The sequence below is a fragment of the Urocampus carinirostris genome, chromosome 10 (genome assembly GCF_059441175.1).
Source record: "Urocampus carinirostris isolate Australia breed hairy pipefish chromosome 10, RoL_Ucar_1.0, whole genome shotgun sequence".
Lineage (NCBI taxonomy): Eukaryota > Metazoa > Chordata > Actinopteri > Syngnathiformes > Syngnathidae > Urocampus > Urocampus carinirostris.
This window is the reverse complement of record NC_142358.1, coordinates 20,312,835-20,331,902: the sequence shown is the minus strand read 5'-3', so window position 1 is coordinate 20,331,902 and position 19,068 is coordinate 20,312,835. Positions and strand designations below refer to the sequence as shown.

The following is a 19,068-nucleotide window of genomic DNA, read 5'->3' as shown; positions in this document are numbered from 1 at the left end:
AACTAATTTTAAGTTACCTGTCCAAATGAATGTTGTGCCATCTCACCTTTCCCACTCTCTCTGCTCGCTCCTGAAACTTTAGCTTACATTCTTTCCTTTTATTATACTATTTAATATATACCAAATACCTTTGATATTACTTTTGTTATGATGAAATAAATTGGTATAGTATAATTTCTTGCTTGCTCTTAATATTCCTGTCAATTTGTTTTTATACGTTTTATACCGGGTTTCGGCTTCCTTAGTTCTTAGTTTAATAAATTTTCTATATAAGTAGTTTTTTTTCTTACAAGCATTATGTAAACCCTTAGTTATCCATGGATGGTTTACAGATTTATTCTTAATATTAATTTGTCTCATTGGGCAATTTTTGTTGTACTTGTTGGTGAATATTTCCAAAAATATGTCAAACGCACAATCCACATCATCTGTACCATATATATCATTCCAGTTTTGTTTAACTAAGTCATCATACAGTGATGTAATAGTCGCTTCAGTTCTAACTCGTTTGTAAACATAATCCTTAATTGATTCTTGTCTAGTAACCTTTTCATCATACACTGTAAATACTGGTAGGTGATCAGAAATATCACAAACCATTAACCCGCTGACGTTTGTAAATTCCATATTATTTGTAAATATATTGTCAATGAGTGTTGCACTGTGTGAAGTGAATCTACTAGGCCTTAATATAGTTGGGTACAAACTCATACTGTACATCATATTAATATAGTCATCAATGTTTTTATGTTTGTTTGGATTCATTAGATCGATGTTGAAATCTCCACAAATGAATAGTGTTTTGGCGCTTATTGTTGAATATGTTTTTTCAGCCCAGTTTGTGAAGGTTTCCAGATTTGAGCCCGGTGTTCTATACACACAACTGACTATAATATTTTTCCTTTTTTCATTTATAATTTCTATTGTAATACATTCAAGTAAATCGTCAATGACAAATGACATGTTTTGTAATATTTTCGATTTTAATCTTTTGTGCACATATATAGCTACTCCACCTCCTATTTTGTTTGTTCTATTTACATAGTTCAGATTATAGTTGTTTAATTCAAAATTTACACCCCTTCCCTCACTGAACCACGTTTCAGAAACTGCAATAACACTAAACGGGTTCTCAAATTGTTGTAAGTATTCAGTGATGTCATCAAAATTTGTGTACATACTTCTACTGTTAAAGTGTATTATTGAGAATTTGTCTTCAGATTTAACAAAGGTATTGTATTCATTTCCAGTATAATATTTGCAATTGTCTGAGCTAGCTGATATGAATTTGTGGTCAGGATCGAAGTCATCTAATCTTGAATTATTGGAGTCAGTGTGATTAACAATGCTCAGTTCCGGTAAATCATGGCCTAATATATTATGATGGATTTTTTTATTGTGATCTGTAATAAAGGTGTCCATATTGTCAGTCCAGGATGCCATTGTTACTCTTCAGGCAAATCTGTCCAGCTCCTGCAATTCTCGAACCCATAATATTTTTGCTTGTTCCGGGGTGCCGTTTAACTTTATGTATACTCTGCAGTTTGAAGTCCATGTTCCTTGTATTTTGTTCGTTTTCCTCAAAAATCGAGCCTGTCTTGCAATGTCAGAGTTTTTTTTGCTTAAGTGTTCATTTAAATAAACATTAGTCCCTTTTAGTTTTTTTCCTTGCTTAAGGATTTCATGTTTCCGTTTTCTGTTAACAAACCTTACGATGGTCGCTTTGGGTCGGTTGTCACCTCTTGTTAATTGGTGGCATGCTTCTATGTCCTCAGCATTGATGGATATGCCTTTTTTACTCATAAAAGCAATGACCTGTTGCTCAGCAGAATCCTCATCAGCATCTGTTCCAATATTTGTATTTGCCACAGCCTTGGCATAGGTCCGAGGTTTGATGTCCAGACCGGTGATAATGATGTCATTTATCCTGGTATACTGTTCCAGATCTGCTACGCGCCCTTCTAGTGCAATAATCCTCTTTTCTTTCTCAATGTTTTCGTTTTTAAGGTCTTTGATTTCAGCCATTAAACTCAAAATTGTGTCTTGTTGTCTGGTGACGATATCCATTTTATCCATTAAAAAGCCGAGTGACTTTTTAATTTCCTCGAGTTCCTTATCTCTGCTCGGCATCTTGAAGACTTCACGTTACTCTTACGGCACCGTCCGCTGATCGCATCACCCGATCGCCCGCTGAGTCTCAAGTTGTTATTTTCGCCGGACTTAGTTTCCCCGACTGTTGGTCGCTATACAAGTAGCGCCGCCATGTTAGCCAGCGTCAATTGGCATCCCCTGAAGTCTCCTTTGCATTCGTCCAATAGTAACAAACCTATTGCTTTGAGTCAAGGCATGTTTATTTGTAAATGTAAATGGTCTGCATTTATATAGCGCATTTCAAGTCAATGAAGACCTCCCAAAACGCTTTGCAATGTGCTTCACACTTTTCCCTTTTACACACTACCTACCTACTATCAGGGGCATTAGGGATTCAGTGTCTTGCCCAAAGACACTTCAACATATAACACGGAGAAGCCGTGAATCGAACCTGTGAACTCTTGATCCCAAGACGAGAGCTTTAATTTAGCTGGGAAACACACCCTTATTTTTTGCAATGTCCATAATAATTGTCTATTATTGATGCGTAATCCTTACACTGATACATTTTTATAGTACTCTGTCTAGGTGTAACATGAGCCTGTCATCTTGGGTGTGACATTTAGGGGGCGATGCGATTTTATAGGACAATGCCATACAAACTAATGCCAGTTTCTGTTAATCAAGAGGGAAGAAGAAATGCAATGGCGAAGTGAAGCCAACAGAGAGCAGAGTCGGCGTCATTTCTCAGAAAACTTGTTGAGAAATATGGAAACAATTTCAAGTAATTACAAGCGTTTCATCTACAATTCAAGCACTTTTAATACATAAAATACAACATTAAAATTCAAGCATTTACAAGGATTTCAATCACTCTTACAAACCTTGACATATTGAAGCAGATGTGTTGGGTTAGGAACTATGGACACCAAAAATGCCATGATTTAATTGATAAAACAAACATTCAAATAACAAAAATGACTTCATTAATTTCATTATTTGAATTATGCATTCTTGGAATACTGTCAAATGTTGTCACCCAGGACAACATTTGAGTGAAATCTGGAGTCAGATTTGCATCGTTTGGTGGGATATCGTAGTGTGCGTAATGCATAGTGTACACAACATTGTTTTAGGTGTTTATTGTATAGCCCTTAATCCAAAGAATTCCTGAAGGACTGCACAGGCTACATGCTATTATTACACCATGCCCTGATCTAAAACCTACATGAGGGCAGGGAAACACTAAAAACAGCAGCATGAGAAAAATTGGGAAACCATGAGAAGGGACTCCCCTTTCCAAGATGACCAGGCCAAAATGTATTTTACCATACACAGACATTATCAAAATGAAACATAGGTCATTAATAAGCTATAGATTAAAGCTGTGTTTTAAGCCTAGTTTAAAACGGTTCCACTAAGGTTGCAGATCGATTCTCAGAGCGCAGAGCATTCCACAGCACCAGGGCCCAAATGGAAGAACTTTTTAACGAAGTGTTTTAATTTTACACACATAAATGTGCAAAACGGAATGATGACATAGTTAAAACATTATGAAAGTATGAAATCTTTTCATGCAGAATCCTCCAAACTTCCTGCGTGCGTCTGCCCTGTCTGAGCACATCAGCCCTGTGGTTGTGATCCCGGCCGAGTCGTCTTCGCCGGAGTCTGAACACATGGTTGAAACCGATGACCTGGTGGATACAGACCTCCCCGTCTTTCCGGTAAAAACGGGACCAATGTCTGGAGTTAGCAGTATATTGTAAAGTCAGTAGAAATGGATACATTCTGAATACATTGCTCTGACTGAATATATAAAAAATAAGAACTCAAAGCCGTAAGCTTATATCAATGTTGAGGCTGAAAAATGGTTGATCAAGTAGTTTATATTTTTCACGTCATTTGTTTTACTTACTCTACCGAAGTACTTTAACGATTTCTTCTTTGTTTATGATTTACAGTACTTTTGTCTTGTGATTTGACTGCTCAGGCTCCAGTGGAGACCAAATTTGATGACCTGTTTGGTACCTCTGCCGCAATTGACCCCTTCAACTTCAACAATCAAAATGGGATGCGCAAAGACGACAAGTACGTCTTGCCAGTATTGCTTGTAAACTTCCTCAGTGTGTAGATAATCTTTAATCAAAACAATATTCTATGTTAAAATATACTTTAAGTCAAGTCATGTTTACTTGTATAGCCCTTAATCATAACAGCAGTTGCTTGGGTTTTATTACCTTCTAAATCATTCGTAAGTTGAAATCTTTCGTAAGTTGCTTCAGTGCTATATTTTGTATGTTTAAGGTTTTTACAAGTATGTTTAAGGCTTGTCTAAGTAACCTGTATTGTTTTGTACTAAAAAAAAACATTTCATAAAATATGCTCTATAGAAATAAATAAAGTCAAATTTAACTTACCATTTTCTCAACCGCATCAAGCTTTCTTATTCCGCTTTCATTTTAAAAGAAATGGCTCGCCTCCTCTTTACACTTTACACCAACCATATTTAATGGATGCACGAGGTATTTAACAATAAAAACTTCAACGTTTTTAGCACGCTAGAGATTCAGTACAGTATACGTAGTATATTTACACACGAATTAGAAAGAGGAAGCGGATTTCTTTTTTTTTTTTTCGGTAGCGGCGGAAAGAAGCACTACAGTACTGTCCTGTACTCGGAAAAAGGTGCACACAATACAAAATCTTACTTACAGCAATGTCCCGAAAAAAATTATCGTATCTACCGTTTTTCGTAAGTCGAATGGTCGTAAGTAGGGGAGCGTCTGTAGAACGATTGACCAATCACGTGTGCTTTCAAGATGAAAAGGCAAAAGTGGCACCGTGAGTTAAAAAAAGTGTGAAGATTAGACAAAACCTAATGCTTTTTCCATGTCATCAACGCCACTCTCAGTTCTGCGATCCTGATTAGATTTCCGTTGCATCCAATTTTGAGCAAATGTGATGGGTGTTATATTCGACTAATCATCCTTTGCTCAAATAAGATAATTTACTAACATAAAACATCACAAATTCTGTAAAAAGACTAAATAAGCAAAAAATAAGGGCAACTTAATTTTCTTTCTGTGTGGCCCAATACCAAACAACCCACAGCCTGGTCCGCGGCCTGGTAGTTACCGACCACTGCATTAAAGCACTGATTTGATGCTAGGTACTCTCTAGTCTCAATTGAAGTGCTGATGTATGTTTAAATCAAATAAAACATTTTAATATTGACACAAATTTGTTCTTAATCTGCCAGAGACCGACTTATTGAACAGCTGACAAGGGAGATCCAGGCCCTTAAGGGCGAGTTGGAATCATTCCGATTGGAGGTAAATACAAAAACGATAAGCCCCGATTAATTGTTTAATCAAGTGCATGATAAATTGCATCGGTAAACATTTGCGATTGTGAAAGTGATTACAAAAAAATACCCACCTTTTTCCTCTCACCAAGAGTGGACGATTATGTCAGGCTCTGAGGAGCCGAGTCAATGAGCTGGAGGCAGAACTTGCAGAGCAAAGCCACCTCAGGCTCCAAGCAGCAGGAGAAAGTGAGTTTCTGAAGGCTGAGCTTGATGACATCAAGCGGGTCAGGGAAGACACGGAAAAGGAACAACGGAGTCTGACAGAAATTGAAAGTAAGCCTTCTCGCTGATCATTTGTTATGGGAGAATTTTGAGGATGAAATTAAATGGCGCAACATATTGAATTTTTGACAAATATCTTTTTGAATAAGAAGCAAAACTGTGACTTAAAAAGGACCTGGATATGTGTATCAGAGAGCAGGAATAGCACCGCTCCAAGAAACAATTGTACACGATAACAGTAATAACTCTATTGTAAAATTAACTATTCACGAGGGAAAGTAACTATTTCTGTTACTTTAAAAATAAGTTGTATGTCAAAGAATTTGAAATTTCCTGAGCATTATTTGAGCCAGTTGAATAGAGAAGAAAAATAATTGTGTTATAGAACCTTGTAATATTTGTAAGATACAGTAATCCCTCGGTTATAGCGGTTAATGGGGACCAAATCCACCCGCGAAAAGTGAAAATCTGCAAAGTAGCGACGCCCCTTCAAAAATGCTTAAATAAATAAATATATATATATATATATATATATATATATATATATATATTATATTTATTTTTTAAGCATTATTATTATTTTTTAGACCCGTGAAGCTCTGAACCCGCGAACGTGAAACCGCTAAGTAGCGAGGTCCCACTGTATTTTGATTTTATTTTTTTGACAGCCCGATACCATATATTTAAGAATAATTTCAGGATAGCTCCACCCACCTCTACCGCTCACATATTCAAATTGCTCTGTGTGCTTGGCTGGCGTTTCTGGCTGTTTACAGTGTTTCTATGGGTTTTCATCATATAGTGACTCAACAGTAAACTTAAATTGTTTAATGAGCTTCCATATAAAGGATTTTTTAGCGGCGTACCACCAAAGCATGGTCTGTTGGTGTGACACCTTGAATGTATACTGTAGTAGGGAGTATGCTCTTTAGATACTGGACCGAACCATACATATTATTAGTTACGCCAGCTATGCGCCCTGGACTTGACTCTGTATCTATCAAAATTGGAATGCTACAGATGAGATTTGTATAATTTTATCTCCAAGCCACATGCACTCATGAAAAGAGCCATATATTCCCGACCCCTGATGTAAGCAGTGGAAAATAGTCAAAACAACAAACAACTGTGAGGTATAATAGTAAAAATAACAAACTGTTATCCTATGAAACCTACTATACAATGGTCCAATATTTTGCATTGGTTGGTTTGTTGGTTGAATAACTTAACCACTAGGATCGTAGGGGCACCATTTCCTACAGTATTTTAAATATTGTATACCATAGAAAGGAACGCAACGTGAACAGTTGTGGAGAAAATTAAAAACTATTCTGAAAACTATTTCTTTCTGGGAAATTGTAAAAAAAATTCTTAGGAAAATACCTACATTCAGAAAAAGGTGGTTCAGAAGTGCCTCCACCTAATAAATTGATACACAAAAATTTTTGAAATTAATTAAACATCTTACGCTCAGTGTTTTTTTATCTGACTTTGAAAAGTGATTTAAGCCCGGCCATGATGTATCAAGAGCGCTATTAGTACAATGTTGTTCTTTGTTTATCTTGTCATTTTGCAGAAAAGGCTCAGGCTAATGAGCAACGTTATACCAAACTTAAGGAGAAGTACAGCGAGCTAGTTCAAGGCCATGCTGAATTGCTGAGGAAGGTAAAAAAAAACACTTGTTCTGTTATAGTTGTCAAAGATATTATGAAAAACATAAATGCAGTATAATAAAAAAAGTTTTTTTTGCTTATTATCTACAACGTGTATGTTTGAACTTTGGGAGCAGAATGCAGAGGTGACCCGACAGATGACGGTAGCTCGAGCAGCTCAAGACGAAATAGATGAAGTTAAGAAAGAAATGCAGGGCAAGGTGAAGGCTGCGCAAGACTATGCAGACAGACAGGTGGGTATCAAAGTCAGCCTTACATTGCTTTAAAAAAATAGTTTATTTTTCTAAATCAAGTACATGGATGATGTAATTTATCTTCTGCAATTATTCAGAATTGTGTTATCTGGTAGCGCTAAATGCTTTTTTTCATCTAGGAACGAGCGCAGAGGGAGCATGTTGAAGAGTTACAGAGAGAGTTAGTTTCCAGCAGGGCTGAGCTGGATTCCCTTAAAACCACCATGTTCTCTTCGCAACAGGTCAGATGTGATTTGTTATAACAACAAAATCCGCTGTACTTTTGTCCTTTTTTTTTTCTTTGCCAGAATATTTTAAAGCAGTTTGTCCTGACTAGAGGTGAAGATCGGGCCTAAAAAATTCAGCCTGACCCGAGTCGCATGTATATAAACCCGAACTCGCCCAAACCCGACAGATTAAGTAGATTTGATAAACGAGCCCAAAATAAACCCGAAACTTTAATTTAACTAAATGACTAGTTTAGCCGAAGTGCACATCTTAGTGACATGCAGCGGAATAAAAGTGATACTGAACAAAATGGAACCAAAATAAATCAAATTCTGCTGATTACAAGCTGCAAGATTTGGCCCAAAAAGCAGAAAGAAAGTTTTTAATGGCTTACAACTATTGGCAAGAAGCAGAAATTACGTATGGTGTGAGGGAGAAACTGCGCCAGAGTACTTTATGATTGACATTTTAAGCCCAGACCCGGCATAAATATCGGGCCGGGTTCTGGTCGGTTCCCGGCCCAATATCTTACCTCTAGTCCTGACCTAAGTATTTTAATGTTTAACAATGTCTGCAATCTTCTTGCATATTTTTATTTGTGGGATGTGGTTTACAATGAAACTGACTCTGCAAGAGTGAAATAATTAACATACTTGAAGCCAAGTTTTCCCACAGTCACAGATTGATAAGGAACATGATAGGAATTAGTTCCAAATGTACCCACCATGTCACGGCAGCCGCATGAGTACATTTTGGAATCCAGCCAGACAGATGAGCATGTGGTTTGCATGAAGAACGTAGTATCATACCATATCTCAATGCCTATTTATGCTTTCACTCCTCTGTCGCACGTTGCCAATGGTCACTTGATTTTTGCCGGAGGGTTCGGCGATGGCCCCATCCCTCCGATATGGAACAAGGCATGCAGAAAAGGCCCGTCAAAAAATGTTGATGCAATAAAAGTGCTCTTGTTGCATGAATAAAAAGAAAAAAAATCAAGATAAAAAAAGTTATTAAAAAAAAAAAGAAGACATAAACAATGTTAAGGTAACATGTCCAAAAAGGAGTAGGAATAAATACATGTTTATTTAATCCTACCCCTTAGACTTTCCTATTAATGAATGATTGTATTAATAAATATACTGTAAAATTCTATGAGGCGCACCTGATTATAAGCCGCACCCAGCACATTTTTAAAGCAAAACCATTTTGTACATGCATAAGCTGCACTTGACTAAGCCGCATGTGCCCCTATTGAAACAGGAGATATTTACAAAGAAAGACGGTACACAGAAAGAGTTCTAATAATATACGGTACCTTAACCCCTTAACATTCCGCCGGCCCGCCGGTAGGCCGCCATGTTTTGATAAACGAATATGTGTCTGTACAATGTCATCAGTCACTCAAATATGCCATGCTACATATCATTGGAAAGCTTAAACTCTTGAGATTCAATACTTACTCAGGGAAACATACAATCAGTCTGAAACAAGTTAATTGAAAACTATAAAGCTGGCATACCTAACCATTACATCTCCTGGCCGTCTCCAACTTTTTTGAATGTTTGCGAAAATGGCTTTGTTACATCAAGGACAATCTAGAGACTCCAACTTGTGAAATATTTACTTCAAAACACACGATAATGCCAACAGATAAATAGGAATCCGCCTTAAACATTTTTGCTTCGTTGGACATTGCTTCTTGTAACCCGTTCGTTTCACCACATTATTTATGTTTACAAATAAACAGGCTCGTAAAAATATTCCCAATATGTTGGTTAGATCAACCCTTTATATTGCCACCTTTTCCATGATGAAGGTCTGTTCATGCTAGTTTTATTCATGCACAAAGCACAAAGTTACTTTACTTCACATATAGAAATTGATAACTTTTTTAAAGTTATGCGGGCACGAAGATCGTATGGATTATTTGTTCCCTTTACATTATAATACCCAATTTTGTTAAAAATAGTTTTTAAATCAATTCAGGAAGCAGATTATTTATTGCTTTGTCCATAATTTATGCCATTTAAAGTTAAGCAGATCAGTGAATTTTAATATATTTGTTTTCCAGAAAAGTGCATTTGTGTGATCTTTGTAACCGACATGATTAATTATCCTTCTGGCTCTCTTTGGCATAGTGATAGTAATTTTAGTGTACATTTATAAGTGTTGCCCCAAACTTCTGAACAGTAAGTTAAATGTGGGGAAACCAATGTGTCGTAAAGAATGCAGAGTGATATATGGTCCAGAATATGTTTTGCATTGCCGAGCACTGAGATGCTTCTTGATAGTTTGTTCCAAACACATTTTGAGTGAGATCTCCAGATTAATCTGTCATCTATTATTACACCAAAAGACTTAATTTAATGTACTTTTTCCATATCCACACCTTGTACTTCAACAATCCTTATATTTTGATTGGGCAGGCACGACTCACATCTGGGTGGGCCGTGACCACTTTGGCCCCCCCATACATTTGGCCCCGATTTGGCCAAAGGATGTGAAGCACCCACCACTTGGTCGTGCCTGACATTATCAACTGTAGCTTTTTTGCAATTAGATGCATACGATTTTGGCCGCAGTATGATAGGGAATTGCGTATGTGTTGCTCAACAAGCAGGCCCAAGCCTGTGCTGCAAGTATAAATGGGCCTCTATCCATTCATCCACCCATTATCTGCACCGCTTTTCCTCAGTAGGGTAGCGGGGGTGCTGGAGCCCATCCCAGCTATCTTTGGGCAGTGGGCAGTGGACAACCTAAACGGTTTGCCAGCCAGTCGCAGGGCACACAATTTGAACCGGCCAATTAACATGACATGCATGCTTTGTAAATGTTGGAGGAAACCGCAGTGCCTGGAGGAAGCCCACGCTGCCACGCGCAGAACATGCAAACTCCACACAGGGAGGTTGCGGTAGCTGGATTTGAACCCTGAACCTCTGCACCGTGGTGTTTCACGCTAACCACCCAGTCGCAGTTCCACCCTTAAACGGGCCTCTAGTTCTTTAAAAACAAATACTCAGTAGACATGAAAGGTTGTCAATTTCTGGAAAGTTTGCCCATGTCGCGCCTCATAAGCTCATTACATAAGGAAATACAGCCAAATGGCCAATATGGGTCTCGTAACATTTTGGGTTGCCGTGCTTGGTCTTGCCAGACAAATTCGGTATCAATTTTTATTTCACATCCACTGTCCACTCTCAACCATTGAAGTATTTACACATGATGTTAAGTCACTTCCCTTCTCCTAAAAGAGACATAGCAGAATCATTTTTAAAGTGTTTGGCCATTTTAAAATAGCCTCACTAAAAACACAGTCGATTTATTTGTTTGTTTGTTTATTCTGCTTCAATTACCCTTCTCTGAGAATTCCAGGAAATTGTTAATTCCAACCAACACCCCTCCCATCTTGAGACAATTACATTCATGTACAACTGGGTACAATTTTGGTACCTTTCAGTGTATATAAGTTTTCTCAGTCATGCTTACCAAGTGAACAAACATAATTCTTAAGGATTACTTAAAAGTCAACCATCTGGAATTTAATTAAAAAACATTTAAATGCAAGAGCTCTTTCTTTGAGTATTTGAAATTTCCAACTTCAAGTCTGGCCTTTTAGGTCACCACAAGTCCAGGGCATAATGAGACAATTCCAGCATTGCAAAGTAAAACCACAAAAAATCTTACCACATTGGCAGAACATTTTTCATATCTTACTAAAAGTTCATCCATCCATTTTCTGCACTGCTTATATTCACCAGGGTCGCTGGTTACTATAAGCTAATAATATGAATTAAAACAATGAATTATTTATAAGAAAATGCATCGCTGTTGAGTTAAAAGAAAAAAAGATTTCATGCCTAACGTTTTGTGTGGAAGGGCGTTCAAACAACATATCCTTGTCCTTCAAATTGTTGCATTTCTAGAAAAGGAAAAGCATGTTAACAAGCCCTACAAGACATAGACTTTCAACATGAAGAATCTGATGAAACGTCAGTCTGTTGTCATAGTTGTTTTTTTTCCAACCACAACTTCGTCCTTTTTGTTTGTTTGTGGACTTAACCCCCAATCAAAGCTACTAGATTAGATGATTGACATTTTCTTTGCCTTGGTTTGTCCAAATACAAGGTTAAGAATTACAAATCAACTATATAATGCAATTCAGAAAACTGAAAGAAAAAGGGGGAAAAAGGAGCTTATGTTAGTCCAATCTCCTTGATAGTGTAAGGAGAATTGTTTTAAATTCTATTTAATTGGTTTAGAATCTATTTTGGTGGTTACCGTGTCGACCAGTAGATGGTGCTCACAATTTCTCACTCGAATTAGTACCCCAAAGCCTCTTTTTGTCTTTGTAGAAGGAAACAATACCACAAACATATTGTCTTTTAGCTTTAAATTATTTATTTTGCAGTGTATTGATATTCATAATGATGGATCAGTCCAAAGGAACAATATAAAAACACAAAAATAATAATAGTAATAAAAATGCAACATGGTTTGATTCTAAGCTAACTACGATTTATTTACACAGCAAGTAAAATCAAATCAAAAGAAAGAACAAAGGACATTGTTGACAAAAAAAACGAGATGGAGGAGGCGGGATTCTGTAGAAGTTAAAAGTACTGATTAGTTAGCCCGGTTTTAAAGTAATGAACTCATTTAAATAATCAGGAATTATTTCATAGTGTGTCAGAATGAAATATCTGTACCCAGTACAAAGACAGTGTCTTGCGCACCTTGGTCAGCCAGATTATCATGTGGGGGATTGATCGTATCGCGATTATTGTTGTGTCCCGTAACACCTAATTTGTTTTTATCTTTTAATATGTGCTTAACAGTCGAGTGAAGCGCTTAGCACTCAACTAGCAGCCATGGAATCTCAGAAAGCGGCACTCATAAAGTCACTGGCCAAAGTGGAAGCTGAGCTGGCTAATCAAGGGGAGGAGCTCGGGCGAGTACAAACTTCCTTGGCAACCGAGAGGGAGAGCAGTGTGAAAGCAGCCGAAACTCTGCAAAATCAGCTCAATGACAAGGTAGGATTCTATAATTCCTGGCCCACAAAATCGACAGTGGTAGTCTAGGGAGTCAGTTGCATTTTTTCTGTTTTATTTTTGTCTTAGCCCTGACTATTATACTTGTTGAGGGAAAGTCACAGTTAGACAAAACTGGCTTCTCAAATTGCAATATACAAGAATATATACTGTATATAAGAATATACAGTATATGCATATATGTATATATAATTATATATACATTTATACGATTATATAAAATGCTCCCAGTGTCCTTGAAGCAGCACCCCTTACAGTCAACTTTCATTTTTATATTTAACATTGCTATGTCAGAAATGGGGTGGGCTGAAATTCTCAAAGAAAGCCAAAGTCAAAGGTGGCCAAAGAGCTACTGCTATCATCTGGTGAAATGGATTTGCGGGCCTGTAAAAATTTGATTTCAGGCCATAATCAACCACCCCCACCCCAGCAGGAATTTGGACATCCCTGCCTTCCTGTTTTTGTTATTTTGACTTTTATGCAATGTTAACATCATTGTTATTATCAGCCAATAAAACTGCGGTTCTTGAACTTTTTTTTTTTATCTGAGGGTCAGGTCCTCTTCTGTTCTCCTTGCAGGTTAAAAAGTCATTGTTGTCTTCATTTCTTGTTTTGAGTCTTTACTAAACTATAAACTTATCATCCTCCAGTTTACAGTACCGGTTTATTTTTGCACAAATTTCATTTTGCTCCAAACTGAAGGTAATGGAAACCAAGCCATTATCATTGACGGAAGGATTGCTCGATAATGAAAGCATACAGGATTTAAGTCAGAAGTCAGCTTTTCGTGGGGCAATCAGAAAGCTATCAATTTACAGCTCTAAGCAAGGTGTATATTTGTGTGTCCATAGGAGAGCAGGGAGCAGGCATTGGAGAGCCAGCTAGTAGCAGCCCGCTGGTCCAGTCTACAGGGCGCTGTTGAAGAGGCGGAAAAAATCATCCAAAATTCTCTGGCCCAGATCGATGACCCAGCCCACATAAGCTGCACCAGCTCAGCAGGTGGCCTTGCCTTCCTCCACAGTGGGAGGCTCGTGAGTGTCACAGTATGCATACAGATATACTAATGTCAAATAACGCTTAACTTTGCAGACTACCTGGCATCCAGATGTCAAGCGTCATTAGAGTGTGTGGAGGAGCTCCAATCAGCCAGGGATGCTTTCCTTGCTGATGACACAGGTAAAAAACCTGTGCTTTCGTTGCGTACCTCCTGCATCCAAAGCCTGTAAAGAAGTGGGATCCGTTTTTGTGTTATTCTATTATTTATTTCAATCTCTCTGCCCAGGTGTGTCTAGGTTGCTTAGAGTGGTGACCCAATGTGGCCACCTAGTGGGTGACACCATTGTTCAAGGCAGTGCCACCTCTCATATGGTGCCTGTTGAGGAGGCTGATGGTAAGCTGTCAATCTATTGTAGTGTAAAAATAATTAATATTTGTGTTTTTGGCTGAGAAGTTATATGTAACAGACAACAAGTGACTGCTTTCCAAACAAAAAAAAATACAGTGGCCCCTCTATATACGAGATTAATTTCTTCCCAAATCTAGTTTGTATCTAGAATTTTTCATAACTCGAACACATTTTTTCCAGAAGAAGCAACTGAAAACCAATTAATATGTCCCCGGCCGTTAAAAATTATCCAATTTAAACATGAACAGCTATTACACACATCTTCTTGATCACTAAAAATACATTTAAATAGTAATTGAACATAAAACACAATAATAAGATAAATAAGATGATATCAAATGAATGAAATGTGAGTTTATTATGAGCACTTTCCACAGATGAAGTCGACTGTTATTAACGAATGTGTATGTGTGTTAAAGTTGGGAGAGGGATGAGCTAATGAAAGAGAACATTAAAAAAATAACAACAAAAGTGCACGGGATCAGGTCTGTATGGTGGAAATTGCACATACTCAATGGGACCAGCCGATGCCTGGCTGTGGGCGGTCACGAGCATTCAGCCCTCTAGCGTCTGGAAATTCTCATAACTTGTATTTCTTTCCCATAAGTCTGGACAAGATTTTTGCTCAAAAAACAGCATGTATCTCAAAATTTTCCTATTTAGAGTTGCTCGAATGTACAGGGGCTACTTAACATATTATTACACAAGGCTAATAGATAAACAAAGAGCCACAATAAAGTACAAATCATAAATACAAATTCTCTATCAGTCCTTTCAGAACATGTGAAAGCCTGTGGCACTGAGGCACTGCTTTTGCTGAGCCACATGAAGAATAAACAGGAAATGAAAACAGCAGACAACTTCAAGCTGAAGGAGGTTCTCAAGGCAATTATGGCCTCTGCAGAGGTAGCTACCTGTCCTTTGTGTGCTTAAAAAAAACTTGCCGAATAACGTTGTCTTTAATTTGGACTTCAGAAACTGCGTCCTCGTGGTTTGGAGCTGCAGCAAGGAGAGCTGGGAGATCTGGTGGAGCAGGAAATGGCAGCCACGTCTGCAGCTGTGGAATCTGCTGCTGCAAGGATAGAGGTATTGGTTTGTTTTTTGTAAATCCACATAGCCGTCCTGGAAATTGAGTATGGGAACTGACTGTTTCACTTTGCAGTTATACTTCAAAGTTATTCCTTTTTCTTTCCGTCCACAGGAAATGCTCAACAAATCTCGAGCAGTTGATACAGGCATCAAAATGGAGGTCAATGAGAGGTAAAAAAAAACCTGTCGGTTGTAGTTTATTGTTTGAAATGAATTAAAGTCGTTTTTCTCAAAACTAATGGATGCATTTTATTTTATTTTTAGCTTATATAGCCTAGGCCCAGAATTAAATAATGCATTTATGCTAGCATTTGGATTTAGTTTTAATAATACCTACATCAAGAACATATTTTCTGCAATGGCTAATTGACCATTCAGCATCCCAACGCATTTCAGACTGGACACGATAGCCTGGCCTTTCCTCCATGAATAATGATAACTTTTGTAACCCTATAAGTCGTTTAGTTCTAATGCTTTGTCCCTCAGTAGTGCCGTGGCAATAGTAGAAATTGAGGAATTTAACATTCACATTATTTTTACACAAGACAAAATGCTGATTGACTACAGTTGTGTGCATTAAGAACCACTGGTGTTCCCAGAAGAACACTAGGCCAGACCAGCGCAGCTCTTCCCCCATGGTGCCCTTTTAAAAGATATTTTTAGATTAACAAGAAAAAAATGGATAAACAATTTACTGAGGCTAATGATTACGGGATCTTTTTAAAAATGTTTCACCACTTAATACTTTTTAAAGGTGTATACTTCCATCCATCAATTTTCTGCCCTGCTAATTCACACCAAGGTCGCAGGGGTGTCTCAGCCCATTCTAGCTGACTTTAGGCAGTAGGCAGGGGACACTGTGAACTGGTTGCCAGTCAGTCACAGGGCACACAGAGACACAGTTCACTCGCTCATTCGTACCTAGGGACTATTTGGACTTGCCAATTAACCTGCATGTTTTTGGAAAGTGGGAGGAAACCGAATAGCCTGGAGAAAACCCATGCAAGCACAGGGAGAACATGCAAAATCCGCACAGGGAGACTGGTAGCTGGAAGTGAACCCTGGACATCTATATCATGGGGCTGATGTGCTAACAACTTAGCTGCCGTGCCACCCAACAGTACACTCATGAATTCCATTTGAGAATGAGAAAAAGCGCAGTTTTTTCTTGTAAGCACTCCCGAAATGTTTGTGCACGCCACTGTTGAAAATCTGTTTCTCTGCAATGTGGTCATGTAAAAATAAGAAATCACTTGTGTATATCAAATAGTCACATACTGCGCAACAGTCACTTTCGCAATGTATATTTCTACTACAAAATTCACTTCAGAATTTGATAACTTTCTTGCCACATTGTATTTGGATCTATTCAAGGAAAGGTGAAAATACTTATTTTGCATCGTCATTTTTTGTCTTGAGGTCTACACATTTTGGAACTTTTACTTTGCTCACTTATATTTAAAATGACGTTTTGTGTGTGTGCTGCCTCCAGGATCTTAGCTTCATGTACTAATCTGATGACGGCCATCAAGGAACTTGTTCTCTCCTCCAAAGATCTGCAAAGGGACATTGTAGAGAGTGGCAGGGTATGTTTTCTTGCTCTTTATCTGCAGATGTAGGAGTGTAGATTCTGATTAAAGACGAATTTTGTGCACCTGACTCAATAGGGACCTTACAGTCTAATATGCTGTATTTATTATATGTTTTAGAGCTTAACTCAAGTTCCTTCCAACTATTTTATTGGTCCATACACCATTTTCATTAGTATTTTTAGATGAATATTAATATAAATTAATGTCGAATATGGGCAGTGCCATGATCGTTCTATAGCTGAAGCCTAAGGGTTTTGTGATGTCATCTTCACTTAACAGCATTTTCAAAAATGGCTGGCCACAGAAAGTGATAAAAGATAGGTGGTTTTGACTTCCTAACTCATGATTTACCAACACAAAATATGGTGGTTAGACTTAACAGGGGGGGCAGCAACAAGCAGCTCTGACATCTGAAGGCGAAAATCAATCAACAAGAATAGGATAACCTTACTTTAATTGTTTTTTTATTAAAAAACTAAATCTCATTATACTTTGTTTTAGATGGATTTAAATTTTTACGATTTTAATTGGTTGTTTTTACCTTACAAAAGTCTCCCAAAATGTGTTTCTTCACTCAACTAAAACATTGATAGAAAACCCCCAAAGACACTTTTCTAATATAGATTGGCCTACAGCTTTTTTTTATCATGCTAACTATTTTGGGGGGTTCAAACACTAAAAATAAAAATTAAAACATTTGTGTGTCCGAATTAATGAGCTTTACGTGTATTTGGGTACAGTATTTGTATTTTCCTGATAATCATTATTTACCATTTGAAATACTTTCTTTGACCACAAGGGCGCAGCATCAACGAAGGAATTCTATGCCAAGAATTCCCGTTGGACGGAAGGTCTGATTTCTGCTTCTAAGGCAGTTGGATGGGGTGCCACCGTCATGGTGTAAGTCCTGTTATTATGACTTTTCCTCTATTAAATGCAAGACAAAGCAAACCTACCCTCTGGCAGACACTGCAGATCCCTTAAAACAAGGCCTAACAGGCTCCCCAGGACTATCACCATCCTAAACAAGTGTACAAGACTGTGAAATGATATGTACCTTGCTAATGTACAGAATAACGAGCATTCATATCTTATTTCAACTTATTGTGGAAATATGTTGCTGTTGAATGCTACTTTTGGTTGCTCTATTGTTTTGATGCACTTACAATTTATCTTCTTCAAGTGCTAAATTGTAACCATGTTTGCCGAATTATGTCAACATTCTCTTATCTTATTTTCCTCTATTAAGTTTCTATTTATCCTGGAGTGGTCTTGTCGTAAATGTTTAAAATCTTGTTGTCAATAACAATGAAGACAATTCTACTTCTAAAAAGAAGTCACCTAACCATATTTCACAATTTGTCATCTCAGGGATGCTGCAGATCTTGTAGTTCAAGGCAAAGGGAAGTTTGAGGAGTTGATGGTCTGCTCGAGAGAAATTGCAGCCAGCACGGCGCAACTTGTGGCTGCTTCTAAGGTGAGCCACATTTCAAGTTAAACCTTGACTTAGGAATTGGGAACATATGGCTAGTGAGCCTATTATAACACAGTTAGGCCGGGGCCGCTTTGTTTCTACCACTTTTTGGGGGGATTTATCAGAACATACATGCGAGTGGACGTCTGCATTTTACCATTTCCTGGATATTTTTTCAAGCGAATGGTTCGCAAAGTTTTGAAAAAGTAAAACAAAAAGTAAAACAAGTATGCATAAAAATGATGCCGACACTGCTCTTTAGTGGCTTCACTTTGCCATCGCAATTTACAAGGAAAAGTCTGCAATGTATCAAACCATAGCGCTAGGGTTTGTGCTCATCTGGTGCCGTCGGTGGGAGGAAGAACAGGAAAATTTTATACAACATAGACCTGTGTAAAACCAAACGTTTTTTTTTAAGTATTTAAAAAAAGTTTTGGCCGAAAATATTCTTTTTTTTAAGTTAATGAAGTCAGGGTTTAGGGCTAATCACTCTATTGAGACAGCCCTGATTAAAGTAACCAACTATCTTCTCCTGGCAATGAACTCTGGAGCTTCATCGCTGTTTTTGGATTTTAGCGCTGCCTTTTAAACTGGACCACAATATTTTATGAGTTTGGCTGGGAAAAAAGATTTGTTTCTCAGG

At 37.7% G+C, this 19,068-nt stretch overlaps 1 protein-coding gene across 2 annotated transcripts in view; it reads left to right on the top strand.

Moving 5' to 3' along the window:
- hip1 (huntingtin interacting protein 1) overlaps positions 1 to 19,068 on the top strand; it is a 69,977-nt gene that overhangs the window by 40,020 nt on the left and 10,889 nt on the right. For both annotated transcript variants that reach the window (XM_088345404.1, XM_088345405.1), the window contains exons 11-27: positions 3,672 to 3,815; positions 4,082 to 4,179; positions 5,351 to 5,423; positions 5,548 to 5,731; positions 7,257 to 7,345; positions 7,470 to 7,586; positions 7,727 to 7,828; positions 12,653 to 12,847; positions 13,717 to 13,864; positions 13,955 to 14,041; positions 14,148 to 14,255; positions 15,040 to 15,176; positions 15,246 to 15,356; positions 15,472 to 15,530; positions 16,852 to 16,945; positions 17,751 to 17,851; positions 18,323 to 18,428. In XM_088345404.1, coding sequence (XP_088201530.1) covers positions 3,672 to 3,815; positions 4,082 to 4,179; positions 5,351 to 5,423; positions 5,548 to 5,731; positions 7,257 to 7,345; positions 7,470 to 7,586; positions 7,727 to 7,828; positions 12,653 to 12,847; positions 13,717 to 13,864; positions 13,955 to 14,041; positions 14,148 to 14,255; positions 15,040 to 15,176; positions 15,246 to 15,356; positions 15,472 to 15,530; positions 16,852 to 16,945; positions 17,751 to 17,851; positions 18,323 to 18,428 — 1,953 coding nt within the window. The remainder of the gene's footprint in view (positions 1 to 3,671; positions 3,816 to 4,081; positions 4,180 to 5,350; positions 5,424 to 5,547; positions 5,732 to 7,256; positions 7,346 to 7,469; positions 7,587 to 7,726; positions 7,829 to 12,652; positions 12,848 to 13,716; positions 13,865 to 13,954; positions 14,042 to 14,147; positions 14,256 to 15,039; positions 15,177 to 15,245; positions 15,357 to 15,471; positions 15,531 to 16,851; positions 16,946 to 17,750; positions 17,852 to 18,322; positions 18,429 to 19,068) is intronic.